This window comes from Castor canadensis, chromosome 5, assembly GCF_047511655.1.
Source record: "Castor canadensis chromosome 5, mCasCan1.hap1v2, whole genome shotgun sequence".
In the NCBI taxonomy this organism is placed as follows: domain Eukaryota; kingdom Metazoa; phylum Chordata; class Mammalia; order Rodentia; family Castoridae; genus Castor; species Castor canadensis.
Genome location: NC_133390.1, coordinates 180,411,505 through 180,439,049, shown reverse-complemented (window position 1 = coordinate 180,439,049; position 27,545 = coordinate 180,411,505). Strand labels below are relative to the sequence as shown.

Sequence of the window (27,545 nt, the reverse complement as noted above, 5' to 3'; positions counted from 1 at the left end):
AAGTATGACGCATTTCTTTTTTTTTTTTTTTCTTTTTCTTTTATCATTCATATGTGCATACAAGGCTTGGTTCATTTCTCCCCCCTGCCCCCACCCCCTCCCTCTCCCCCTCGCCCCCTCCCTCTCCCCCTCGCCCCCTCAATACCCAGCAGAAACTGTTTTGCCCTTATCTCTAATTTTGTTGTAGAGAGAGTATAAGCAATAATAGGAAGGAACAAGGGTTTTTGCTGGTTGAGATAAGGATAGCTATACAGGATATTGACTCACATTGATTTCCTGTGCGTGGGTGTTACCTTCTAGGTTAATTCTTTTTGATCTCACCTTTTCTCTAGTTCCTGGTCCCCTTTTCCTATTGGCCTCAGTTGCTTTGAGGTATCTGCTTTAGTTTCTCTGCGTTAAGGGCAACAAATGCTAGCTAATTTTTTAGGTGTCTTACCTATCCTCACCCCTCCCTGTGTGCTCTTGCTTTTATCTTGTGATCAAAGTCCAATCGCCTTGTTGTGTTGGCCCTTGATCTAATGTCCACATATGAGGGAGAACATATGATTTTTGGTCTTTTGGGCCAGGCTAACCTCACTCAGAATGATGTTCTCCAATTCCATCCATTTACCAGCGAATGATAACATTTCGTCCTTCTTCATGGCTGCATAAAATTCCATTGTGTATAGATACCACATTTTCTTAATCCATTCGTCAGTGGTGGGGCATCTTGGCTGTTTCCATAACTTGGCTATTGTGAATAGTGCCGCAATAAACATGGGTGTGCAGGTGCCTCTGGAGTAACAGTCTTTTGGGTATATCCCCAAGAGTGGTATTGCTGGATCAAATGGTAGATCGATGTCTAGCTTTTTAAATAGCCTCCAAATGTTTTTCCAGAGTGGTTGTACTAGTCTACATTCCCACCAACAGTGTAAGAGGGTTCCTTTTTTCCTGCATCCTCGCCAACACCTGTTGTTGGTGGTGTTGCTGATGATGGCTATTCTAACAGGGGTGAGGTGGAATCTTAGCGTGGTTTTAATTTGCATTTCCTTTATTGCTAGAGATGGTGAGCATTTTTTCATGTGTTTTTTGGAGTATGACGCATTTCTGCTGTCGGACGGGTCAAGAATGTGACAAAGATGTCTGCTCTTTCCACTTCCGCCCCCAGGGCACAGGCAGTTCCAGTCAGGCACACAGGCAAAAAGGAAATAAAGGTCAAGATTGGGGAGGAAGAAAGTGAAGCAAGGGTGGAAGGTGGTGAGATTGAGTCCGGAGGAAATGCAGGTGACTCTGAATTTACTTACCGTGAGCGCAGATGTGAGTCCAGGAGCCAAATTGTGGTTTTAGGTGTTAGGGACAGACAGGAAACTTAAAATGTACCATTAGCAGTGGCACCAAAACAGTGAATGACCAGAATACATTTAAGGAAGGCTGTTTCAGAACCTCACACTGAAATGAAGAGGAAGCAAGGAGGACCTGAGTGGAAAACCGTGCCAGGCTTCGGTGTGGACACTTGGACCAGGAGGACCACAGTTCTGTCCAGACCCGCAGGTAGACAGTGCTGCCCCAGAGTCCCAGCAAGATTTTCCTGGGCATCAGCACGGGGGTCCAGAGGCCTTAAAATAGCTGAGATGACCTTGGATGAAGGGGACATACACACTTGTGGGCTCCAGAACAGGTTGAGAGAATGGCCATCAGGTCAGTGTGGTCTGGTACGCAGGGGAACATGGTCAGGATCAAGGGAGGAAGCAGATCCTGGGGTCATGGTCACTCGGCCTTTGCCAGGGAGAGGAAGGCAGCCAGCTGCCTTCTGTGGGCTGTGCGGGAGCTTGAGCCTTGAGTCTGTCCTCACCCCAAGTATAAACAAGGATCTGAGGTTGCTCATGGACCTAGAATTGTGAGGCCATTGCTAAAACTTGTAGATGGAAATGTCAGGGCTTGAAGCAGCCAGGAGTTCTAGGGGCACTGAAGCCTCCTCACAGTCACCCGTGGAGAGCATTCCATGTCAGCCCAGTGCCATGGTTGAGCCGTTTGTTTCTAGAGAAGTGGTTGTGCTCTGTGGACAGTGTGTGTGTGGAGGTGTCCACAGACCATCTTAGACTGGCCCATCTGTGATACTTACTGATCAAACTTAGTGGAAATCAGTGGGGAGAAAAAAGTCTACTAAATTAAGACTATGTAAAATGTGTCATTTCTTAAAAAAGTCATCTGTGTATCTTAAGATTATCGTTTTGCTATATCACTGAGACAAATTAAAAATAAAGTGGAGCATAAACTCCTGTTTAGAATGTTTTTTAGAAAAGATACCCTGGTGAAAGTAAAATGGCAAACCACAGACTTGCGGAAATCTGTGTGATGGGTACCTGACAAAGGAGTAAGAGTTCACAACTCAACAGAGATGCCCAGTAAAAACGGGTTAGCCCCTTGAGCAGTGCTTTGTAAGCTAGAAAAAAGGAGCCCTTTGTCGTTGGGCATCAGAGAAATGCCAGCAAAGCCCCCATGAAACCCCCCCCATACAAACACCTACAGTGCCTCATGGAATGTGCCAGAGTTATATTGAGGTAGTCCTGTGTTTTTGTCCCCAGCCAGCCTCAGACTATGATCCTTCTTCCTATGCCTCCTGTTAAGCTGGTCTGACAGGCTTGAGGCACCAAGCCCAGCTTACTTGCTGAGATGGGGTTTCACTCTTTGCCTCTGACATCAAACAGTGATCTTCCCTGTCTCTATCTCCCGAGTAGCTGGGATTACAGGTGTTGTCACTGCACCTGGCCCTGTTTCTCACTTTAATAAACGTGTGCTTGATACAACTCCATCCCTAAGTATGCACTTGGGAGAAAATAGTACCTTTGTCCATCAAAAGGCTGTGTAAGAACGTTCACAGAAAGTTCACAGTGACTTTGCTCTTTGGTGGGAAGAGCGGAAAGTCCGTCTGTCTATCAGCAGGTGAATGATGGGCAGCTGTGCAGTTTTGGAATGCTGTACAACTATACAGAAATGGATAGGAGCAAGCCTGTGATGCAGAGCTGTGGGTCTCAGAAGTGCTGGTTTGTGCTGGGAGGGTCGGGACACAAGCCCAGTACACCCACCCATGGGAGGGGGCTCACAGTGGCAGGCCCTGGGCCCTTAGTGTCAGGTACCTCCTCTGATGGGGAGTGCAGTGTGTGGTGGGGTGCTCTGCCCCAGCCTAGGGGCATCACTCAGGTGTGTGCAAATGTGAAAGTCAAGCTGACAGGTAAGATTTGTGCATTTTGATCTAGGTAAAGTTCACATCAGCAAAGCAGTGGGGAGAGACTACAGAACTGGCCAACAGAGCCATAGGCTAGACCTGGGCACCATCGGAGGTGGCGCACCCTTACTGCAGTGGTCTGGCACCAAGTGAGCCAAGGCACAGAAACAAGAGCTTGTAATCCAGGAATAACAAGGGATACGACTACAAACTTGGTGGTTCCCCCAGTGTCTCCCCGTCAGATGCAGCGGTCTGCAGAGCGATTTTCTCCACCGAGGGAAGCTCCTCCCGCCTGTGCTCAGGACACAGCCTGGCCCGCGCTGAGATTGGAGGGACCTCTTCCCCTCTCAGCCTTCCTCTGAACAACTTCCTTCCGGATCCTCCTGGATCCTCCTGGATCCTTACTCCATGCGTACAGTGCATATAACAAGTACTCAGTGCAGCTTTTACCACTGTGTTCCACAGTTGGGAAGACCCCAGTTTGTCGCAGTGCATCTGGCTACACAGCAGAGGGTGGTGGGAGCCGCTCTAGCCCCTCTGTCTCAGTGATCTGCCCCAGGGTGCTGGGCACCATCACAGGACAGGAGTGCACCTGGGATGGACAAGCACAAGGACCCGTCAGAGCACTTGTCAGACTGGCATGTCAGGATTTAGGGCTGACCCACTGGATTGCCTGCATGTTGTGGGGGGGTGGTCAGCGCACGCACATCTAGTTTCTGATGTATTTATGCAACAAGCATTGTGAGAAACTCCGGTGTGCAGGTGCCTTTCCAAGGCTGGGGGTGGATCCAGACCTCAGAGCCTCCTGGCTGCCATGGAGGTCAGGTGGAGGCTTGGGTTGAAAACTATTCTGGAAATGGGGGGTCAGGGAATGGAGGAGAATGATAAATTGTAGGAACTTGTGTAAATGTCATAGTGTACCCCCAGTGTCACAATTTAAAAAAAAAAAAGGAAAATAATGACAAAAAAAAGTGACGAGTTCCAGCCACATGTGCACACCTGTAATCCTGGGCAGAGTTAGCAAGACCCTATCAAAAGCAAAAACAAAAGGGCTGGGGGCTTGGGGGCATAGCTGAAGTGGTAGAGGGCTTGCTTTAGTGTGAGGTCCTGGGTTCAGTCCCCAGTATTGGGGAAAAAAAATCCACTGAAGGTGCCAGAGACAGGAACACATCTGGGGGCCGCGGGCTGGGTGTGGGATGGGGTGTGCAGTTGGAAGGTGAGTCTGTGCCTGCACTTGCTTCTGAAGAGGAAGTGCCAGATCCACTTGTGCGTGTGTCTGGAAATTGAAAGCATGGTGAGATGGTCACACACCTGCCAGAGGGGCTCAGGTGAAGACCACCCCCGACCAGGTAATGAGGACATCCTGCAGCGGTCTCTGAAGAAGTTAGACGGCATGTCCCGGGTCCACTACCAGAGCACAGATGCCCGTGTCCAGGCAGACCTGTCCAGGATTACTCACTGCTGCTAACATCCTCACCTGCAGGGAGCAGCGGCCGAGGGAGGGGCTCCCACCGCAGAACAATACTGCTAGTCGGCGCAGGCAACCGGCAGCATGGCCGCACTGGGCACTGCTGTTTCTGCCAAGCATTGGGAAGGGCTCTCTGGGAATCAGAGTAAACTTGGGGGTGATGGCAAGTTCGTTATCGTAACGTGATGATTTCCAGGGGTGCAGAGCGTCACCATACTTCACCTGGTTCACTGTAAACGCAAGCAATTTCCTGTGCATCTGGTTATCTCGAAGCTGCAAAAGTGAAAGGATAAAAATATGAAATAAAGCCATGTTCCAGTGTGGAGACAGGAATGTGTCCATAATGAGCCAGGTGATGGAGGTTGGGGCAGGTCAGGGGGGGAGCAGGGGCTGGTTTAGCAGCACTGGGGCTGCACGGATGTGTGGTGAGGGTCCCCCCCCACCCCCGAGTCCCATCCCATCTCAGAGGGATGGAGGTTTGATATGCAGCAGGTAGTGTTGGAGGCCAGGGGAAGGGGTTCAAGGCCAGGACAGTTCAGTCATGAGACTGGGGGCAGGGGCAGGGATTGGAGGAGAGAGGGAAGGGAAGAAAAAAGGAGACACAACCCGAGGCCTTATCCCCAGCAAGGCCGTGGTGGTTTGGCAGCTCCAGATGGGTGGTGCTTCCACTCCTCATCCTGCAGAGGAGGCTGCTGATGTAGTGAGGAGCCGGGTCCAAAGAGGGAGGAGGCTGGGCAAGGTGGATAGGCCTCTCTTGTTGGCTCAGGGGTGGTGAGAAAAGACATTCTGGCTTCACCGTCAAGGCTTGACTGGCCTGGAGCTTCCCTGGAATCGTGAGGCCAATGGAGATGTGCTGTCCAGCCCTTGGGCTGATGTCTTCTGGGGACATTGGTATGCCGCCAGCTCCAGGCACCTTCCCTCCTGCTGCCTTTCTCGCCCACCAGCTGACTCCTGGGCACTTCAACTCTTCCAGACTCTTCCAGGCCAGGGATCTGATCGTCCTTGGATTGCCCAGAAGCTTAGGAGAAAGACCCATGGTGATCATGAGAAGGCTTGTCTCCTGTGTCATCTTAACCCCCCCACGTCTTCTTCCCCTATCCCTTGACTGCAGTGCCTGCACAGAACACGGGTGGCACGGCTTGTTGCGTTTGCCTCTGAGGGGGTACTCTTAGAGGAAGGGGGAAGGTATCCTGGCTGTCAGATTCAGTGGCTCTGGAAAATGGTCAGTAACCCCAATATCCTCTCACCTGGGCTTTTTTCAGGCACTTCATGGGAAGAGCTCTGTGTGGGGGTTGGTAGTGTGTCAGTTCTGTCACCTACAGCCCCCTTGCCACCACGAGAGGAGAATGACACAAGGAGTGAAGGACAATCTTGACTCTATTCCCAGAGCATCATGACCCAGCTGTGCCTGGAGGCCCAGCATGAGGTCTTTTTCAGTGGTGTTGGGCAGGTGGCCTGAAGAAGTCCACTTATTCTTCTAGCAGCCTGAGCAATCCAGCCCAGCCCTGACAGCTGGTTCCCAGGACCAGGGTGGGAAGGAACCCAGGGTTTCCAGCTCCTCCCTGCCAAGCCTCCTGGCTCAGCCCTGCTCCACCCCCTCAAGGGCTGAGGGCCACCTCAGAGGAAGTGTGGACTGACACCACCAGAGACTACCTAGGAAGGGACTCACCCTAGAGGGGACACCTGGATCCACATCCCATCATTGACAGGTCTGGTCCTCATTAGAGCCCCAGAGGAGGGGAGGGTCTCAGAGCACCCTCTTGCTGGGTTCTGGGGAGCTGCTGGCCCAGGCCCCTCATCCTCAGGCCCGGCAGGGCTCCCACCTCCTTCTTTGTGCCAGCTCTGAGGTAGTGGTGGCAGTACTGGCCGCCCGCCCATGGGGCCTGGGAATCAGTGGGGGTTGTGAGCTGGCTTGTGCACACCCTGGGGATAGTGGGAGAGGGTCTGGGGCCTAGTGTGGGGATGGCAGCTGACCTATACTATATGATGAGCAGCTGCAGATGAATGTGGGGAAGGCCCAGGCACAAGGATCTTGGAAGTGGTTTTGGGGGTGTGCACATGGGGACAGGTGGGGAGTGGACAGGCATAGCTGTCACTCCTTGTGCTCCCACCCCCCCCAGGTCTCAGACACACTGTTCCTGCTGCACAGTGGACAAATCTATCTGTCTCTAGTACCCAGTGGGCCCCTGGTCCTGGATTTAGGGCCCAGAGAGGTCACAGTAATCCATGCTGCCTTGTGGGGACCTGGGGTGGTCCCTGCCCTGGAGGAGTGTAAAGCTACCACAGTAGTTGTGGCCGCTGCCGTAAACACCTGAGTGTTCTTCCAGCTCCAGCAGCCTCAGGTGGGAGCAGGCTGCCCGAGGAGCCCTGAGGTTCCTCTCCAGAGGGTGGGAACCTGGCTTTCTGGATGCTGCCAGTGCCTGGGGAGATGTGACAACCCAAAGCCCTGCAGTGGTGCTACCAGCAGACAGGGCCCTGAACCCTAGGTGTCCCCAGGCATTTGGCTCTCAGAGAGACCACTCAGGACACATACAGACCATGGAAACCGAAAGGTCAGGAGCAGCAGGCGAGGCCAGATGGAAGCACTTGTCATCCTAGTCATGGCAGAAGGGCCACAAGTTTTCCTGGTGGCCAGATGGATGAGCAGCTGTGAGTAGCTCCAGTTTTATTTCGTTTCATTCCTCTGTCTCTTCTCTGTGCTGACTGGGATGCTGGCATGTGCTGTGCAAGCCTCCTGGGAGTCTCTCCAGCACTGCTGCTCAGTGTGACATCCACCTCACTGTGGCCCTTGCAGTGTTCTCCACTCAGTGTTCTGCACCTTGTCTGCCGAACCTCCCCGAGCGCCCTTCCTGACACCTGGGTCCCCCTAGTACAGTCCAGCATGTCTATCTCAGCCATCTCCCTTCTTCAGGACTCAGGAAGGTTAGGGCTGTGGTGCAACTTGGGGGTGCAGCCCACAGCCCCTGGGATGCTCCCAAGTTTGAGGGACATGCAGGCTCTGTCAGGGTTGGAACCAGACACTGTCACCCCTGTGCCCCCTGGCCAGCCATTGACTGCTGCTCCCGGATTTGCTCATGCCGACAGAGCTGCTCCTTCCCTGAGCGTCTGCTTTCTGGTCATGGTGGGTGCCTGGTGTTCCTGAGGCTCTGCTGCTTGTCCCTCTGGAAACCCTGGAATCCTGCAGCCCTGGGAACTGCTCACTAGTGCTCTGAGCCTGGGTTGAGTCAGGTGGAACCCCAGGATCTAATCCGATGAAAATACAATGAAGACAGGCATGGTGGTGCATGACTATAATTTTAGCTACTCTGGGGGCAGAGCAGGAGGGTCATGAGTTTGAGGCCAGTACTGGCAAAGGTCAGAGGCCCCGTCTTAAAAAAAAGGAGGGGGACTGGGGGTGTGGCTCAAGTATTAGTGTGTTTGCTTGGTACATGCAGGCCCTGCATTCAATCCCTGGTACCTCAGAAACAAACAGATGATGGTGGAGAGTCCCAACAAACTGCCAAGGTAGAGCCCTGGGGCAGCACTTCTCTGCCCCTGCCCCAGACGTGGACTCATTGCCAAGTCGTGCGTGGGTCATGCCCAGACTTTCTTTCACTGCTGGCTCAGTTGGAGAAATGGACTAGGTTTAGTTTTCTGCCTCAGAAACAAAAAACTGGGTAAAATACATGACAGCAGTTTTTTAGTAGACATTGAACAACAGTGAGCAGTGGGAAGCCAAGATGGTGAGCCCTGTGGCTGCTGGCTAGCAGCCTGGAGGGTGTCCAGGTCATGGGGGAAAGTGGTGAGCCCAGAAGGCTGTGAGCCCCCGGAATTGAGGCAGAACCAGAGTGTAGGAGCCTAAGGTGACTGGAGACTGTGGGCCAGAGGACCAGGGAGGAGAGATGTCTGTTGGGGAAGAGGGCCTGGGAGGAGCTGGCCTGTGACTGGTGTCCTGGGTTGAACAGGCCTCTGGAAAGATAAGCTTGAAACCTCCAGAACCCGTGAGTGCCACCTCATTGGGAAATAGGTTCATGTTGACGTGTCCAGATTAAGATGAAGCCATGTTGGATTGGTGTGTGCCCTAACCCAGTGACCAGTGTCCTGATAAGGACACTCAGGGAAGGAGGTCATGGGAAGGTGGATGGAGGTAGAATGGTGTCTCCACAGCAGATGTCATGAGTGTTTAGAGAAAGCTGTGTCCTGTACCCAACACAGGTCAAAGTCGCAATGTCTGCCATGCAGTCAGAAGTTTCCAGGCATGCGAAGAAGCAGGAAAACAGCCCACAGTGAGGAGGAAAACCATCCATTGAAATATGTGACCAATACAGAGGTGGCACAAAGAAACCAGTCATCACCACAGGGCTCTGTGTTGGAGAGGCTGAGAACAGACTGAATAAGCAGACAAGTAACACGGAATCGCAGTGTCTGGCAGGGGATTGCCTGACCCTGTGGAAGGAAAGGGCGGGGAGTCTGAGGACAGCGCCAGACAGCCACAGATGTCACCCCAGCTACAGCAGGAAAAGCCTTGAGCACCAGCAGCTGTATGACTGTAGTGCCAGGGAGGCAATGGGTGTACGCGGGAAGTTCCAAAAAGAGGGGGAACAGAAAAACATTTAAATAACAGCCAGGTTTTTAAAATTTTTTTCAAATTTTATGAAACCCAAGAAACTCAAATATAAGGAAGGGCTGGAGGCGTGTGGCTCAGTAGAGTGCCTGGCTCGCAAGCAAAGCCCTGAGTTCAAACCCCACTACTGCCAAAAACCAAAAAAAACAAAACCCACTGTAAGGCCATAAAAATTAAGTAAATTAAAAGAAAAATCTTAAGAAATGGATAAGGATGACAGACTTTTGTTGGTAACTACGTACACTACAAAATATTGGAACATCTTTGAAGTAATGAAAGAAAAAACTTAACCTCAATTCTTTGCCCAATGAAAATGTCTTCCAGTGCCAGGAGTTAGGGCAAATATGGGAGCCCAGGGGCCCAGTGTCCTCTAAGGGCCTGGAAGACGGAGCTGTGGATACACAGTTGTCACAGACATGAGGTCTCGGGAAAAGCATATACCGAGCCTCATGGCTGATGTTTTATGTCAGTGTGAGCAGTGCCACATCTCTCTGGTTCAATTAGGGCTTATTAGTAAGGTCATCCCCACACCACTCCTGTCTGTGTCCTCTCCCCTGTAGGCCTGTGCCACTACCTTAAGTGCAGGCTCAGGTAGAGAATCTGGAGGCTGCCTGGTGCAAGGAAGGGATCTGCAGGTGAGCCAGGCAGGAGGACACACTCAGAACTAGCCCCCTGGGACAGTGACAGCTGTGCAAGTCTGGCACCTGGGAGTGGACAGCGCTGGCCAGCCATGGTTTTTGCACTTGGGGAGCCTGGAGTGGGCCTCTGACTCCTCGAGGGCACATCCCTGGGTTTGCTGTCCCCTACTTTTCCTCATATCCTGGAGGCTCCCCACTAGGGCTGGAATCTAGTTCCTGCTCCCTGACTTGGGTGCAGCCCAGTGTGCTGTGTCTGTGGGGACAGGGAGAGGCTGCCATCTTGTGAGAAGCAGGATTGTGGGCTGGCCTGCACTGGTGAGGATGCCAGGGGGAGAATGGGGAACAGGGCTCAGTTTTCCTTGCTGCCTGTCCTGAATCAGCTCAGCCCCAGATGTGGATGCATGCCACTCAGACAGCAGGGTCCATTTGACTGTAGTCCCAGCTGGGACCTTTCTGAGGTGGCATAGCACCTCTCATGGGTGGTTAGAAGGTACCCCTGAAACAGATGGCAGGGACCCACCTCCCCTGGGAACTGGGACAGAAGTTAAGCATTGCTAAAGCACTGTTACTGAGAAGCCTTTGTTTTAAGCACCCTTCAGAAAGGCTATATTATTCCTTTAAATGTGCTGAGATGTTTGGGGCTTGGGAGACTTCACTCCCTAACTGACAGCTGATAGACTGTTCTCTGGTGCCCTGGCTGCTTTGAGTCCAGGAAAGCCAGCCAGGCAGCCAAAGTGCCAGCCAGGCAGCTGGACTGTCCTCATGCCAGCACCCAAAAGCAGGACTCCAGCTCCAGAAGGCACTGCCCCAGCAAGCAGTGTGTTCCAGACTTCAGCCCAACAGAAGACCTGTGATTTGTGCAGACATGAGGGGACTGTCATGATTGGTACAGACATCTTTGTCCCTTCCCCCCGTCTGGCTACATAAGCATCCTGCTCAGCTCACTTTGTGAGCAGGTAGGAGACACCATCCTTTTTGTCTGCCTGACATAATAACATTAGGTCCCATTACAGACTTTCTTGTATGCTGATGGCTCATGCCTGTAATCCTAGCTATTCAATAGGCAGAGATAAGGAGGATAGCGGTTCGAAGCCAGCCATGTGCAGATAGCTTGTGGGAACCTATCTTGAAAAAACCCATTACAAAACAGGGCTGGTGGAGTGACTCAAGTGGTAGCAGTATTTGCCTAGCCTGGCGCTAGCCTGCTTTGAGTTCGAACCTCAGAGCTAAAAAAAAAGACTTTCTTAGTGGTCTTGTCCACCTTTGCTGAGCTGGTATAAATGAAGTGGTGGCTAGAAGGAAGTTGCCCTGGCAGCAGGGTAGCAGTAAGGCTGGCAAGCTGAGTGGCCCAAGAGTGGCGGGGATAAGCAGCAGCTGGAAGCAGAGAATATTGGTGGGCAACAGAAAGTAAAACTGATGGCAAGCGGTCGGGATCAACTGGTAGAGAGACCCCTTCTGCTGCAGGAGTTGTAACACTTAGGGCTCTGAACCCTGTGCCACCACCCTAGTTGTCAGGGACCTTGGCCTAAACCTCCAGGCCTCAAGCCCCTGTGTTGTACGCTATCAGGGCTCAAACCCCAAGGTCCCTGTGCTGCCATCCTAGCTATCAAAGGCCCAGAGCAGTCTCTGTCACCCACGCTACTGCCTGCAAATACCGAAAGGCCTGGAGAGTAGGACTTTCTGCTTGCCCAGCCACGATTGCTACCTGGGTAGAGAAGGACCTTGCCAGTGGGTTTGTAACACCTTGCGCCCTGAAGCTTAGGCATCTGAGGGTGACACAGGAGACTCAGATGCCACTTACCTACCTGTTGATGTCCTCCTCGAATTTCTGTGTTTGACTATTTTGTGATTTAGATAAAATGTACTGATGTTAGCTGGAAGCAAACTAAAATGAAGTCCCAGGGGGCTCTTTTCTTGAAATCTGGGGCAGTGAGCAGAAGATAACTCAAAAAAGACCAGTGCATCACCTAGCGTCAACTGTGTTCTCTCCTGAGGCGCTGCACACACCTCCTTTCCCACAGAGTTTGAAGGGCATCCGAGGTACACTGGGAGCTGCAGTGGCACGACACATGTGTGGCTGTGACGCATTGGGTTTTTGGTGATTACGGGGGTGAGGGGGGTGAGGCAGGCACTCTACCACTTGGGCCACATCCCCAGCCCTTTTTCTTTTAGTTTGTTCTTCAGATAGGGGCTCCTTCTTTCTCCTGGGCCAGCCTCAGACTACAATTCTACTCGCCTTGCCTTCCAGGTAGATGGGATTACAGGTGTGAGCCACCATATCTGGCCTAGCTATGATACTCTGTCCATACAGCTGCCACAGAGGCAGGGGCTGAAGTGATCAGGTGTTCCATTGGAGAGTGGGGGCAGGCAATGCATCTGTGTGGACTGCAGAGACCGCTGTGCTCTACCTGGCCTGGATAGAGGCCTAGGGTCCGGTCTGCATTGAGGCCTGCTGTGAACCGCCATAAGGCCACCGCAGGTGCATGTTTTTAAACTTAATTTTGATTCTCTACACAGTAAATGGGACAGTCACCAAAGTATTTCCTGTGAAGCCTCCGGTAGAGAAGCCCAAGGGGTCTTGTGGGTAGGAGACAGGGTGGGGTGGGGATGGCAGGCTGGGTCATCCATGTCATACTCGAATGCTGGATACTCCACTTTTCTGGAAGGTTTCATTTTGTGTGTGGGGTGTGGGGGAGCTAGGCCTATGTTGGTATTAAAATATCTTGATTTTTTAATGTTGACAATTGTGGTTGGCTGAAAAAATGGCCTCCCAGAAAATATCAAGTCCTCATCCTGGAGCCTGTGAATGTACCCTTATTTGGAATTAGGGTCTTTGGAGAAGGAATCAAGGATCTCAAGATGAAGTCATCTGGATCAGCCATCTGGGCCCTAAATATACACTGACCAGTGTCCTCATGAGAGGGAGGGCCAGGACAGACAGACGGGACAATGTAAAGATAGAGTCAGAGACCAAGCAAGGCCACCGTGAACTACAGAAGCTACAGGAGCAGTGAGGTACCTTTTTCTGAAGCTCTGGCAGGATTGCCACCCTTCATTTCAGCCTAGGGTACCAATTCCAGACTCTGGTCTTCAGGACTTGGGGAAAAATCCTTCTGTGTTGTTTTAAGCGGCCCCAGTTGTAGTTCTTGTTACAACAGCTCTAGGATGCTCCTAGCATGTTAAGGTGAACAGTGTCTGAGACTGAGCTGGCCTGTGGCCTGTGGTCTTTGGCCAAGGACACCCTCCTAGCCAATGGTTTCTATGCCTGTGGCTCAGTGAGTACGCTACAGCCCCTCCCCCTTGGCTTCAGGGACCCTTGAAACAAAAAGCCAGCAGAGTCCTCAGGCCACTCAGGAGGAGACCTCCAGGTGGCTGGTGGTGGTCCTAGCGCACCCAGAGATGGCAAAGGGGCCACAAGTGGATTTCCAGGTGCTGTTACTGTTCTTCCTGGACCTTCCTGTTGGTCCAGGCTGACCAGCGTCCACACCACCTCAGCTGCTCTGCCCTCTGGCCTCCCAGTTTCCATGGCAACCATTCCAGAAAATTAAAAAGGGAAAGGCCAGGAAGCATGCACAGCACAAGAGCACTTCCCAGCCCCAGGTAGTGCAGGCCATCCCTCCCTGCCTGGTCACTCAGGCCAGCAGGCCACCATGCACAAGACCGGTGCTCCCCTCCCCCCCAACCTGCCTTACCTGGGTCCTTCCTGGAATCTGGCACTGCCCGCCCTTGGGAATGGAAGTACAAGTCAGCGCCCTCCTCCTTTGGGGTGTCTCTCCCAAGGAAGCATGATGTCCCTCTCTCACCTGTCCTCAGGCAGGCATCTGACCCTGGCAGCCACCTCACAGCCTGGGATGGCATGTGATCAGTAGGGCCATCCAGAGTCTTGGGCAAGACCTGCCACCTAGTTTCCTTAGGGGTGTGTGGCTGTGGAGACATGAGTCTAGAGCCCCACAGCTCCCTGGAGGAGCTCTGAAGAGGGCAGTATGGAAAGGAGCTGATGGCCTGGACACTGGTCAGAAGCCCACACTGCCCTAGCCACCCAGCCTGGGACTGCCACCCCTACTCAAACCAGTCAGTGAGCTTTTCTGAAACCAGTGGCCTGGAAGCCCTTCTGAGCCATGGCTTCTGCATGTGTGGAGTGAGCAGGCTGCCTCCATGGCAGAGCCTGAATTCCAGGTCCAGCATGGTGTCTGTCTGTGAAAGGCACTTGGCCAGCCGGCTCACAAGGCTCCCAGAGCAATACACCCACAGCTTGTCTGAGGTGCACAGTAGTAGGGGGCCCTGCCCTCTGGGGTTCCACACTGAGCATGCCCTGCACACATGACACGTGATGTGTACTCTGGGCATACCTCACATACCCTGCGTGTTCTGTGCACACAGCACTGCACACTGTGACCCATGTAAGTGTCACCGTCCACATACGTCCCCATCTTTGGGTGCAACACACACCTCATGCCCTGTGTGTGCCACCCCTGCTGCACGCTCAGCAGTAGCAGTGTTGCCCCTGGAGGGCCGACCATGCGGTGTGGAACCCGGGTTCCTGCACACTCCTGTAGCTCCTTGAAGTGCTCACAGTCACTTGCTGTTCACAAAGTTTCTCTTCATCCTTCCCAGCTGCGCAGGTGCGGGCCCAGAGACCTTCGGGGGACTTGCCCTGGGTCACAAGTCTAGAGGGGGAAGAGGAGGACCAGGCTGGTCAGGCTCTGGCTGCAGACTCACTGCTGCCCAGGCTGTGCAGGCGCCTTCCAGTCCAGCCTTGCACAGGGCGCTGGGACTCGGACACAGCCAGGACTGTTGCTGCCCGGCCAAGACCCAGAGAGAGATCGGGACAAGTTCTTGGATTAAAACACAAATATTAAGTAATTAAAATTGTTTTAAGGAATCAAAGAAGAGGAGCAGAGGCTTGAGGACCACAGGACGTCCCTGGCCAGGGACTCTCTGAGGTGACATTGGAAGGAGTTCCTGATAGCCTTCTTGCAGGTTTCTTTAGCAGCAGTGAGTTCTGGGTGGGGTCCTCACCTACCCATGCTGGTGTCAGATGACCTGGCCAGCCCAGCACAGAGGTGGCCCTGGGTTCCAAGAAGCCTAGTGAGTTCCCCATTGACTGGCCCCCTCTCCCTGTTCATCTCTCCCCTGACCATCCACCTCCTGCCCCAGAGCCCTCCAGACAACTGACCTTCCCAGCTGCAGGCCCTCTAACAATCCTGCCTTTGATGGCCCAGGTGACAAACCAAAGTCTACTTTTGCTGTGGTACTTGGGGTGGGTAACAGTGTTTCTCATCCTGTCCTTCCTAAAAAGCCTTTACTTGGACTGAATCTGGGAAGACAGTCAGAGACGGGGACAGTCCACATACCTCTGTGGCAGCCTCAGAGATGCCCAGTCGGTCCTGCATCCTGCTGTCTGGGACCGTGGTGCCCTAACTCAAGTGTAGGGACAGTGGGATGACCGATGCCTCTGGTGAGACTGGGTGTGAAAGGCTGTGCCCTGTGTCCTGCAGGCCCTCCTGCTTTCTTGGATGGTGTGCTCAAGAGGGCCAGAGGCTATGTCCCAAGGCAGAAGGCTGAGGTCCCTTAAGGGAGCATGCAAGCAGATCCTTCCCTTCATCTAAACCTTCAGATGAGCACAGCCCCATATCTTGACTGCAACCTCAAGGGTCCCCGAGCCAGGACCAGTCAGCTAAAGCCTCCCCAACTTCCTATGGTGTTAGCAGACTCCATTGCTGATAGTGGCGAAGTCTGGGTCACATCTTTATGTAGCAGTAGAGAACTCATACAACCTGTGATCTGGGTTTTTCAAAAAAGCAGCACCATGAAAAAGAATAAAAGAGAAGGGCTTATTTTCAGTTAAGGAGAAGGAAAAGGAGAAACAAATAGGATGCCTTGACTGGACCCTGGGCAGCAGAGAGGCTGTGAAGATATGGAACATGGAGAATGTGGTGTGTCTGACCAGGACCTGAAGGGTGGATGAGGACCAGCTGTGGTGTCACAGTGACAACTCTGAGACAACCCCAGACAGTCTAGGTTGAAGGTGTCATGTCTGCGAATTTCAGATTCTTTGACGCTCAAATGGTTCTGGAGAACCGTGGGGATGGAGGGAGCTGGTGTGAGAAAGCCTCAGCCACCAGTTATTCTGCATCATGAGGAGTGGAGGCTCAAAGGAGGACCTTCATCTTCTCAGTTTGAAATGTTCAGAATGCAGATTGGAGATTTTGCTCACAGTGGACTCTGCAAGGTTTTCCTCCAGAGATGGCAGTGAAGACTCGGGCTTACATGAGCGTCCTGGGTACGGGACTGGGCCCTGAAAGGGGAGGCTGCTCAAATAGAGCCCCACGGCACCCACCCTCACAGCCTGGCTCTACTTGGCTCAGCAACTCAGGGTCCATGGCTGGGAGATCAGCACCTTGGACAGCACCCAGCAGCAGCGCCAGCGAGCTGGAGGAGACAGAATGTGTGTGCCATTGTAGGTGTGGGTGTCAACTGGGATGCTGAGGCCCCAAAGCTGGCTGGACCAGGCCTCCTACTTACACCTGGACTGCAGGTGAGTTTGTTGATACCTGGCTGAGAAGCAGGTGGCTTTGCCAATGCAAGCCTATGAACTGATGACTCTGAATCCTCTCTGGGGCTGAGGACAGTAACCTCTGTCCAATGAAGGGACCCAAGAGAAGGCCTTTAGGCCTTCAGAGAAAAGGCCCAAAGCTAGACTTTTCAGGTCATTCCCCTGGGCTCCTGCCTTTAGGCCAACCAGCTCTCTGCACTGGAGCTGGGAGGGGCTCCTTATCAGATCACCTGACTCCCCTCCTGGGGCTGCACCCCAGGAGGCTGATTACAGGAGTGTGCCCCCCAAGACTGCCTGTCCTGGCCACAGCAGTTGCCTAATTGTGAATGTAATTTTCTGCACAGCACCCACCAAATTAGCAAGTGGCTAATTGTGCCTGCAATTATCAGTTGCACCCGTAATTAACCGTGTGAGTGATTTTTTGTTATGCAAGTCATTGTGGATGCAAATTTGTGCCCAAGAAAAGGCTGAGGGGGTGGAGTCAGAAGAATGAGCTCTGCCCAGAAGTGGGTGGGGGTTGGAGGGTGGACAGTGTTGTGCACGGGGTGCCTAGACCTGAATCCTCTGCCCTGGCGGAAGCCTGGGCTAATCCATTTTCCAAGAAGGAGTGCGGTGCTGACCTGCTCAGGTCTGACAGTTCCACTAACCAGCGGCATGGCCTGAGGGACTGCTCGCTGAGCTGTTTTTCCAGGGAGGGCAGCTGTGCAGGTCCCTGTGGCTGGGCACAGCTGGGTGGCCAGGATGGTGTGAACTATGCTAGGCCTCTCTAGAATGGACTTAGGCCTGCAGTCAAAAGTCACTGGGCCACATGACTGGGGCAGTCAGAAAGCTTTGGAGGACTCAAGCTGGGCATGGCAGAATCCCCTAGCTGGTGTATGGCTTAGGGCTGGCCTCTACAGGGGAGGTGAGGCAAGGAAGGGCACTAGGAACCAGACGGCCATGATGGCATGGCAGAGAGGAACAGAGCAGGGCGTTTGAGGCTCGGGACCCCTTGAGCTCCAGCTCTGCTTTGGCTCCCTGACCTGGGCCTCTCTTGCTGTCTTGTAGCCAGTGTCCATTAGTCTTGCTGTGGCATGTGTCTGCCACAAGCCCCCTAGGGAGGGTAACATCTGGCTCCCCCATCAATGATATTCATTCTGTCCCTGGGGGCTGGAGAACAAGAAGGGAAGAATGTGGTCCTTGCTCTTAGGAGCTCCCATATCGGCCTCACTTGGGCAGCGTTCACCAGGTCTGGGCTCCACATGAGAGGATACTGGTGGGTGGAGATGTGGCCAAGCAGACTGGGGCGGCAGGGCCTGGGGGAGTTGGGGCTATCCAGGAGCAACAGGACAGCCATCTGTGGAAGTATGCAGTGAGTGAGTGAGTGGCCTGGCATGGGCCTGCCATGGGCTGTCTTCCCAGTGCACACTGAGCTGACCCCACAAAGGGCTGTTTGGCTAGGCCTCATTTCCTATAACCAGGCAGGATTGGGAGTGAGTGCATGCTTCTGCAGAGTCTCCAGGCTTAGAGGCAGATCCTGACCATGCTCAGGCCCAGGGCTATGCGGACTTTTTCCTGGAGGTGTTGGGGAGACACTGAGGTTTGACACAACTCAAGTTCACATCCAAGATGATTCTCTTGGCAGGTGCTGGCCCAGTCCCCCAACCCCTTGTAGTCTGTGGGTATTTGGGGGCTCCAGTGACACCAAACCATTACCTAGGTGGCCAAGAAGGTCCCCAGCTTCCCAGACCCCAGGATAAGAGCATTTGGCTTGTCCTGGGGAGAGACACCTGCTGAACTTATGAGAGCAGTGCTTCAGAATGAATGTTTTATGAACAGGGTCGCTGAGCAGGAAGAGGCTGTTCACTCAACTTTGTGCCTGGCAGAGACTCAGGCGGGTAGAAGAGGGATGCATTAGTGCTCAGGAGGGGAACTGGAGAGGCTAAGGAAGGCTGCTGGCTGGGGGAGCAGAGGAAGCTCTCCAGGAGCTGGCCTACTTTGTGATTGGTTAGGGGATTTCAGATTTCACCTTTTTTCTGTTTTCTTTTTTTGGTGGTACTTGGGTTTGAACTCGGGGTCTTATGCTTGTTAAACCAACTAACACTTGAGCCACTCTCACAACCTTTTTCAGTTTACTTCTGTTTTTCTTGTACTTATGGACAGGCCTGGCTTTGGATTGTGATCTTCCTACCTCTACCTCCTGAGTAGCTGGGATGAAGATGGGAGCTTCCCTTTCTCTGGCTTGTCTTGAGAAGGAAGGAAGTGCAGCCAGAAGGTATGGAAGCCACCATTGCCCTCACCTGGCTGTTTGCTTCCATGTCCCAGCAGCTGCTGCTTTGGTTATCAAGCATTCCTAAGCACAGGGGTCTGACTTCTAGTTGTGACAGCAGCTGACTGCAGAATCACTGTCAGCAATGGGCTGGTCGCTGTGGATAATGGGCTGGTCAGTGTAGACAATGGACTGGTTTCCTGGGCTCGTGACTGTATGTGACAGGTGGGATAGATAATGAGCTGGTGTCCTGGGCTGGTAAGTTGGGTAGTGGACTGGCTAGTTCAGATGATAGACTGACTGACTGTATACTTAATGGGCTGGCTTCCGTGGCTGGCACCTTAGTTTGTGCTTCTATAACTAAATATTGGACTGAGTAATTTATAAAGAACAGGAACTTACTTCTCACATTTCTGGAGATTACAGAGCCCAAAGTCAAGGTGCTGGCAGGCTGTCTGCGCTTCTATGATGGTGCCCAGTCTACGTCCTCTAGTGGTTGGACATGTTGCCCTCTCCTGGTGGAAGGTGGGAGGCCATCAAGGTGACAACTGTGTGGAGCCTCCTTCCCATTCAGGAGGGTGGAGCTGAGGCTGCAGTACTAATAGCCCTTGATCAATTCGGAGGCCTGAGCTCTGTGGGCAGCACTTAGAGACACCTGGTTTGTCTATGTCCACTGCTCAGTCTGCTCCTGCTGACTCTGTGTCCATGGGAGGCCACCCAGGACCTAAGGAGGTCCGAGTTCAAATCCTGCTGCTGGAAGATGACCCCCCCGCCTCTGGGCAGTAGGGGGCCTCCATGGCTGATTCTATGGGACCCTGCATGAGAGTCCAGGATGGGTTGGACTTGTTTGTGTCCTTGCTACTCTGGTGGTAGAGGTGGTGGTGCTTCCTGTGCCCTGGATGAGCATGGAGCGCCCATGAATTTCTAACTGGGTATGGCAGCCCTGTCCATGGGTTATCGTGCTGGAGAAGGCTCTGAGGCTGTGTCTCCCCTAGAAAGGACAAGGCCTGGATTTGTCTCCCTTAGTTGCTCTTTGGGGACCCAGGTTGACAGCTCCATCTGGGAAGGAGGCCTGTTGATACTAGGCCATATGCCAGCAGAGCCCAATAACGGGTATGGTGACACCGCTTAGGCCTGTGCCAACATGGTGGTCACTGAGTGGATGTGTGACCACATCTGGTGCCCAAGACCCCAGCAAGGAGGATCTCAAGCTGTAGTGGACATGACCCGATCATGTTCCCTGCCAGGGACAAGGCAGTGTCAGGAAGGAAGAGGGCAAGGAAAGTGGGAAGATGGGAGGGAAGAAAGGGTACAAAGGATGGGAGGTGAGGAAGGATGAGGGCAGAGAAGCACCTCAGAGCACCAGCTGGGAGGGCTGGGGAAACTGGAGGTGGGGAGGGGATGACACACATGTGACACTGGCTTTTGCATATGGAACTCTGTGTTGCAGTTGCACCTGCTGATGCCAGTGATGGCCGAGGAGTGCTTGCTCTGGAAAACGTCACTGGCCAGAGGTCTGTCTGTGTGCATGTGAGTGTGTGTGCATGTGTGTGTAAGTGTGAGTGTGTCTGCACGTGTGCCACTGTTCGTCTTGACTATCAACTTGACCAGATTGAGGGACACCTAAGGGATTAGTAAGGCACACCTCTGGGCTTGTCAGGATCTTTCCAGAGACAGCTGGCATATGGGAGAGCAGCTGAGGCAGAAGGACCCGCCCTGAATGTGGGCAGCACCATCCAAAAGGCTGGGAGCCCAACGGGACAGAGCAAACTGGAAGAGTAAGCCAGGCGGCACAAGCATGCTCCACTCTGTCACTGCCATCGCCTGTGGACATCAGACTCCAGCTTCTCCAGTCTTCCAATGTGGGCTCCTGCCAGTGACCTGTCAGGGAGCATTCAGGTCTTCTGCCTTAGGTTGGGGCTGCAGTATTGGCACCTCCCCACCACCAGGTTCATTTTGTTTTGTTCTGAAGCCTCCAGGTTCTCTGCCTCTCCACCCTGCAGATGATGATCATGGTGGTTCTACCCAGCCTCCAGCCGTGTAAGTGGATCCGGTAGGTACGTCCCCTTTGTAGTGCTATGTCCTGTTGGTTCTGTTCCTCCTGCGAACCCTAACACAGTGCATGCTCCTGTGCTCTAGCCAGTGGGAAGAGACCACATGCCAAGGGGCCAGTCATTTGCCCCTTTAGTCCACTGTGTGGATATCAGGATCCCGGCATTCCTCACAAACTACGTCCAGGCCCCATCCCCCTACCCAGGCCTCTTCTGCAGTTGTTTTTATGGGGTGGACCCACCCGTAGACCCAAGGGATGTGGTTTTGGGGTTAGGCAAAGCTGGGCTGTGCTGCTCTGATGTCCACATGCAGACAAGACGGCCATGCCATGTTGGTCAGAGCTGCAGGTAGGGAAGGAAGGGTGGTGGCAGCTGTGGGGCCCTGTCCAGCTCATTCTTTGATGCTGTATTTGAACCTGACTTTCTTTCTTTTTGTTTTTGGTTGGACCAGGGTTTGAACTCAGAGTTTTGTACTTGCAAAGTAGGTGCTCTACCACTTGAGCAATGCCTCCAGTTCATTTAGCTCTGGTTATTTTGGAGATGAGGTCTTGAGAACTATTGATCCTCCAGATCTCAGCCTCCAAGTAGCTAAGATTATAGGCTTGAGTCACCAGCGCCTGGCTGAACCTGGCTTTCTGTGGTGTCACAAAGATGTATTTGCCACCTTTGTGGGGAACATACTTTATTGATTTCTAACCACTAAAAACTTTAAATACAGAGCCAGAGCCGGTGGCTCACAACTGTAATCTTAGCTATTCAGGAGGCAGAGATCAGAGGATCCCAGTTTGAGGCCAGCCTGAGCAAATAGTTTGTGAGACCGTCTCTCAAAAAAAAAAAAACAAAACTCTTTACAAAAAAGTGCTGGTAGAGTGGCTCAAGGTGTAGGCCCTGAGTTCGAACCCCAGTAGTGCAAAAAAAAAAAATACACATACAGTATATGGGCCTCAAAAAACTGTGAGAAGTGGGCTGGTTTTGTTCATGCCTGTTTTACCAGAGCCTAGAACAGTGTCTGACACATGACATTACAGATGGCCAGAAGTATTTGTTGGGTCCTCCTAGTGGCGCCAACTTCTTCTTGTCTACCCACTGCCCCCCCTGAGCACTGTCAGCTCCTGGAATAAGTGGATGAAAACAAGCCAGGTGGAGGCTGACTACTTAAAGGGGGACTTTATTCACTCCTTTGGAGCTGCGTGCCGACGCTCGACTCCACTCCAAGACAGGACAATTCTGCAAAGCTGCCATTCTGTTTGGAACCAAGACCGCCAGGCACTGAAAACACATTGAAAACATGGACTCTCTTCCCTTTTTTTTTCCTTTTTTTTCTTTTTCGGTACAAAATGATACAAACAACAATACAAAATAGTTGTGCTGTTGACGATTACAAAAATGTTGGAACATTTGCCTAACCGCGCAATGCTCAGAGTTGCAGCGTGAAGACATCATATTCCGGTATCCTTCTCCAAAACAACCGTGGTCATGCGGGTTGCTGCGCGCGTCCATTTTCAAAAAGAAACATGCAAAAAAAAAATCAGAATGGAAAAAGGAGAGAAAGGAAAAGTAAAACGCGTTCCAAGTATACACAGAGGGGCTCCCGCTGGACCAGCTGCATGGAGCAGAGCCTGTTCGTGTGCACACGGGGCTGCATGCACTCCCGCCTGGCGCTCTGTGCAAGGAGGTGCTGCTGATTTTTTGGTGTTCTTCTTTTTAGCTTTGATGGGACTGGAGACTGCCTTCCCCCCAACTTTTTCCTTGGCGAGAACAGAGTTGTCATCTCAATGGACCATGTACTCACGCCGGGGAAATGGAGGCATCTCTGAGGGCCTGACACTTGGCCATTACTCTGACACTTTGGTGGTGGGAGGCCTAGCGTTTTGGATGTGCTGAAAGACACAAAAAAGAGAAAACCTGCTGGCCTGGAATTAGAGGTGCTGGAGCTGGCCATGGCCAGGGTGCTTTTGGCATTCTACCCAGCAGTGCAGGTTTCTCTTGTTCTAGAAGAAAATTCCCTAAAGAAACTAAACTATGCCCTTGCACTCTGCCAGCACTGGGCTCTGGCCTCTGGCGGCTGGCCCCTGATCACCCATAGACGTCGTATCTACAAGCTACAGAAGAGAGACGTTTGACACTGATTGCACACTTGGCTAATGCTAACTCATTGGCCTCAGAACTCGGTTCCGAGATGGGTCTGGGAGGGTGTGGAACCCCAGCTTTCTCCAGCCCCAGGGGCTGACTGGGTATGGGGCTTCAGGGGGAGGCATCCAGCCGTGGACTTCCCTCCAGCTGGTACCCAGCCTCTGCCTGTGCCTGCAGGCTTTCAGGGCAAATGCAGGCAGCTTTGGCAGTGAAAGAGGTGAGGGGAGAGGGTTTCCTGGGAGGCAGGTGAGACATCGCTTAGCTGGGAAGAGACCGCAGAATTTCAGATAAAGGTTCCTGGCTGCCTCGCTCCTGATCACAGACACACTTCCAACTATCCACTCACACTCCTTGGGCTCAGAGCTTCCACTGAAGCAAGAACATCCCAAAAATAAAACCAGAAAATTCCAGTCCCGCCCCCCCCATTCCTCCAGTGGCCATGCCCCAGACATTCAAGACCATCCTCATTGGCTGCCGGCCACGAGTGATTTGCATAGCACAGCTTAGGACTGGGTGACCCCACTTGCCTTCCAGGAGCCCATCTGGTCTGGCTGTCTGCAGACACTCACTCGCTCCCTGCCTCCTCGGACAATCTCTCGAGGGGTCAGAATGATCCAAGCTGAGTTTGTAACCCAGCTCCACTCCAGGGAGAACAGCGGTGGGGATGAGTTTGGTTTGGGGAAGAACCCTGATGTCCAACAGGACGCACCCATGAGTTTGGCGTCCCCGTGAGGCCACTCAGGTGCGACTTTGAGGCCAACGCTCTGTAGAAAAGAGACGATGATCCTAGCAAAAGGGGAGGCCAGAGGCTGAGGGAAGCAATGGATTGGGGACCCCTGGGTGGGGGACATGCTGCCCCCTGGCACCTCAACCTTCCCAGCCCTTTTGAGGCTCTTCTGACCCCCAGCAGAAGGAGTGGGGTCCAGGAAGGGCTTCCCTGTCCTTTGTCAATGTTGGTACCTCCTTCTCCCTAAGAGGAGCTCTAACATCAAGCCTGCAGGTCACTGGCACCCTCACCCCTTCCTCAGAAATGTACCCACCTGGGATGAGCCTAGAAGCTGACCCAACACAGGGTGCCCAGTACCTGTCTACCTGCTGTCCTGGCACAAGGTGCTTCATGCCCAAATGTGGAGATGCCCCAGGCCTGTTCTCCATCTAGAGGAGCAAGGCAGTGTTATGTTCTCCTGGAAGTCTTGGACACATCACCTCAGCCAGTCTTGCCTGAGTCAGACCACCCACGGCAAGAGCAAAGCCAGCTCTGGAGGGCCATCAGAAAGCAGTTAGGACAGGGTTGGGAGGAAAGGAGGGTTCCAGCTTCTGGTGCATGCACCTGGAGCATCTGCTGACACACCAGTCTAGCCAAACAAGGTCTCTCATGGCCACTCAGAGCAGGTCCTTGCTGCCCCAGCAGTCCACAGCATCAGCTCAGGTCAGAGGGGCCAGGGAAGGACAAGGGGCTGCCAGAGTCTACCCACGCTGGTGCTGGTACCAAGCCTACCCCGTACTGATTGGTGCAGGCTTTGTTTAGTTGTCTACCATCTGCACAGGCCTGGAGGTGGCCAGAGTCAGAGTGTTGGAGGAGGGTTCTGGCTGATGCACGTTCACTGGATCTTCGAGAGGGGGCCCCCAGAGTCAGATCCCGAGGGATGAAGGGCTTCTGCCAGGATTTTTACAGGGCACTGTGGCTTCTTGGACAACACCCAATCCTGAACCAAAGGCAAAGGGGACATCAGTGGCACTGGGGGGACAGGTGACCCAGAGGGAGGCTCTTCTGGCAGACCAGGGGGCACTGGGGTGGCCAATGGTGGAGATGGGGAGCACTGAGGATGGTTCCTTGGGAGCCTTGCCAGCCCTAGCTATTACAGCCTCTGAGGGGGAGGCTGAGAGCCAAATCCACATGGCCTGGCCTGTTATCCAGAACTTGACCAGCCTCAGGGGCTTTTACGGCTGGAAAGTTTTGGCTCACCTGTCAGGCTTGGGGAGCCCAAAGGGGCCCAGGTGACTGCACTCAGCAAAGGATGTTGGGATTTGGACCCTAAACTACTTTTTCAAGTAAGTCACCCACTTTCTTTTTCTTAATAAAAGGCCAAAAGAAAAAAAAAAAGAAAAAGGACTCATTTCCCCATTCTAGGTGCTTCCAGAGTGGGACCAGCTGGAGTCAGGGCCCGCCAGGCCTGGGATGGAGGGGACCTTGGGCTGTCTGCTTGCTTTCAGTCACTCCTGAGTTTAGGGAATCTGACACGTGTACCAAAAGGCACTTTTTGTTTTTTGTTTGTTTTGTTTTGTTTTTCAACAGTGCTTCTGTTCTAGGAAATTCAAGTTAGGACAGTGCCTCTGGCTCTCCCTTAGTCCGTGGCTACTGAGACGTGCACCTGGTGACCAGTGTTCATGCCAGACAGCTCCACGCTGGGGAAGGCGGGCCGGGGAGGGGCCTCCTAACACCAGAACCAGGCCAGCTGTCGCAGGGTCAGGGTTGGGGTCAGGAGACTGGCTGCCTCTGCTCGTCCTGCTCCTCCGCCTCCAGCGCTGTTCTCTTTTCTGTCGGAGACGTGAGGCTGGCTAGTCCTCCTCGCCGCCCCCATACATGTCCGCCAGCTTCTTGAACCGGGGTCCCCAGTCATTCAGATAGTCATAGTCTTGGTCCCCAGAGCTGGATGAGTTTAGGGAGCTGACAGAGCCTGCAGTGGAGCCGCTCCCCTCATAGTCAAAGACAAGCAGGGAGTCATAGGGTGGCGCTGTGGGGTCATTGTCGGCAGCTCGCAGTCCCTGGGGGGTCACAGACAGGGGTTAGGGTGAGGGTGTGCAGCTCTGAAATCTGATGGAGCAGGAAGGGGCTCAGAAGAGGAGGTGGGAGGCAGGGCAGGGAGATGAAGTTCTCAGATCTTGCCTACAGTGGGCGCTCAATAAATGCTCCTGAGTTTGCTGCAGGGCATTTCAGAGGACCAAGCAGGGAAGTCTGTTTGTGAGAACAGCAGTGGAGAGTGTTGGGTAGCAAACACCAGCAGTGAATGAGAATGAGAGGAAGGCTGCGCTCTGTCCACAGCCCTCCCAAGGGGCAGATGTCCTCCTCTTCAGCTGACCAGGGACCCCGGACGCAGGGTGGCCAGAAGTCAGAAATGGGAGGTAACATGTCAACATCCCCAGGATCAAAATTTGGCAATGCAGCAGGCGTTGCCAGAGCCCCGCCCTCTCCTTCAGTGTTTGCTGGCGCCACTTCTACTGTCAGCACCTGCTCCACACGTGGCCCACAGGGTGCCCTGGAGCAGTGACCACGGAGGGGTGGGTGCTCCTCAGCTCCTTTGCTCCAGCAACTGTTCTACCCTGGCACCTGCGGGTCCCTAGTAGGAGGGAGTCACAGGTACCCACAGCTGTTTCCTTGGGATTAGCCCCTAGGTAGACCACTTGCCCTCAAATTGTGTCTCTCCTTTTGGGAAAACCCAAGCTAAGACTGGAAACTAATTTAAACTGAAGGACCGATGCACCCATCCTTGGCCCCCTGTCTGCTGGTTTGGGGTTTGTAAATGGCTGAGGGGAGGGGCTCATCTGGACCCAACTAGGCCCACTCAAGAGCCCTGTACTGGGCTGAGTGGACTGGACCTGGCCTGCCCTGCTTCTCCTCCTTTAAGGATGGAGTTAGTCAGCTTTGGGAGTTTCTGTGTCTAACTAACCTTTAGGAACTGTATCTCCCATGTTACCCCCAGACAGCAGAGGCTTTGTGCCTTCAAGGCAGACTCCAGATGGCTCCTAGGCCTTTCTCCACACCTAGGAGGGAATGGTTTAGCTAGCTAATATTAATTTATTTAAATATGAAACTTCTTGTTAAAGAAACAATTTCTCAGATTCTGAGGCTAAAGAAAGAGGTGACAAGGTGTCTCACATTTGGATTCGAGACTCATCATCTTTTCAGTGGAAGAGAATAGAAAACTCAGAAGTGAACCCAAGCACTATAGACATCAAAGGAACCCAAAACATTGTCTTTTTAGAGAGATGGAAGAAAGATAGCTGCTTTACTCTGTGTGACATTTTGGGCACAGTGAGGTCTGGGCCTGAGCTGCACGAACCCACCTGCTTCTAGGCCACCCAGAGGCCTAGGGACAACCACTCGAGCAGGTGAGCCTTGAGATGTATACTTCTCTCTCGTTAATTCTTGCCTTTCTTAATTTGTTTTTTTTTTTCAGGATATTTTTCTTTGGGTTTATTTTGCTTTTTCTCCCCTACTTCTCAAGTCAAAAGTTTAGTTCTTTTTATTCATTCTCTCTAGTTCCCTGTTATGTATTTAAGGCTATGTATTTTCCTCTGAGTACCACTTTGGCCCAGCCCTGTCCTGGGAGGGGAGTGCTCTTCTCACACTCAGAACTGAGTGGTTTATAATTTGCATCTTTAACTTCCCCTAAATTATTTAAAAGCAGGCTATTGACTGTAGGTTGGAGAGAACACCACTTTCTTTCTTCTTCTTTTCTTTTTTTTGTAACATTTTATTGCTTTGTAGTTGTTAAGTGTGTGCGGGCAGCACTGGCTTCAGACAATAGCAGAACTTTGTTTTGACAACTACTTTGGGGAATATTCAGAGGAATCTCGCCCACTCCCCCTGGGCTGTACTCAACCTGGTTAAATACATCCAATCCTGGCATAGGCTGAGGCAC

At 52.8% G+C, this 27,545-nt stretch overlaps 1 protein-coding gene across 1 annotated transcript in view; it reads right to left on the bottom strand.

Moving 5' to 3' along the window:
* Window positions 1-21,900: 21,900 nt before the first annotated feature.
* Window positions 21,901-27,545, bottom strand: part of Cdh4 (cadherin 4) — a 513,311-nt gene continuing 507,666 nt past the window's right edge. The window contains exon 16 of the mRNA XM_074075054.1: window positions 21,901-25,668. Within this exon, the coding sequence (XP_073931155.1) occupies window positions 25,462-25,668 (207 nt within the window). The 3' untranslated portion in view covers window positions 21,901-25,461. The remainder of the gene's footprint in view (window positions 25,669-27,545) is intronic.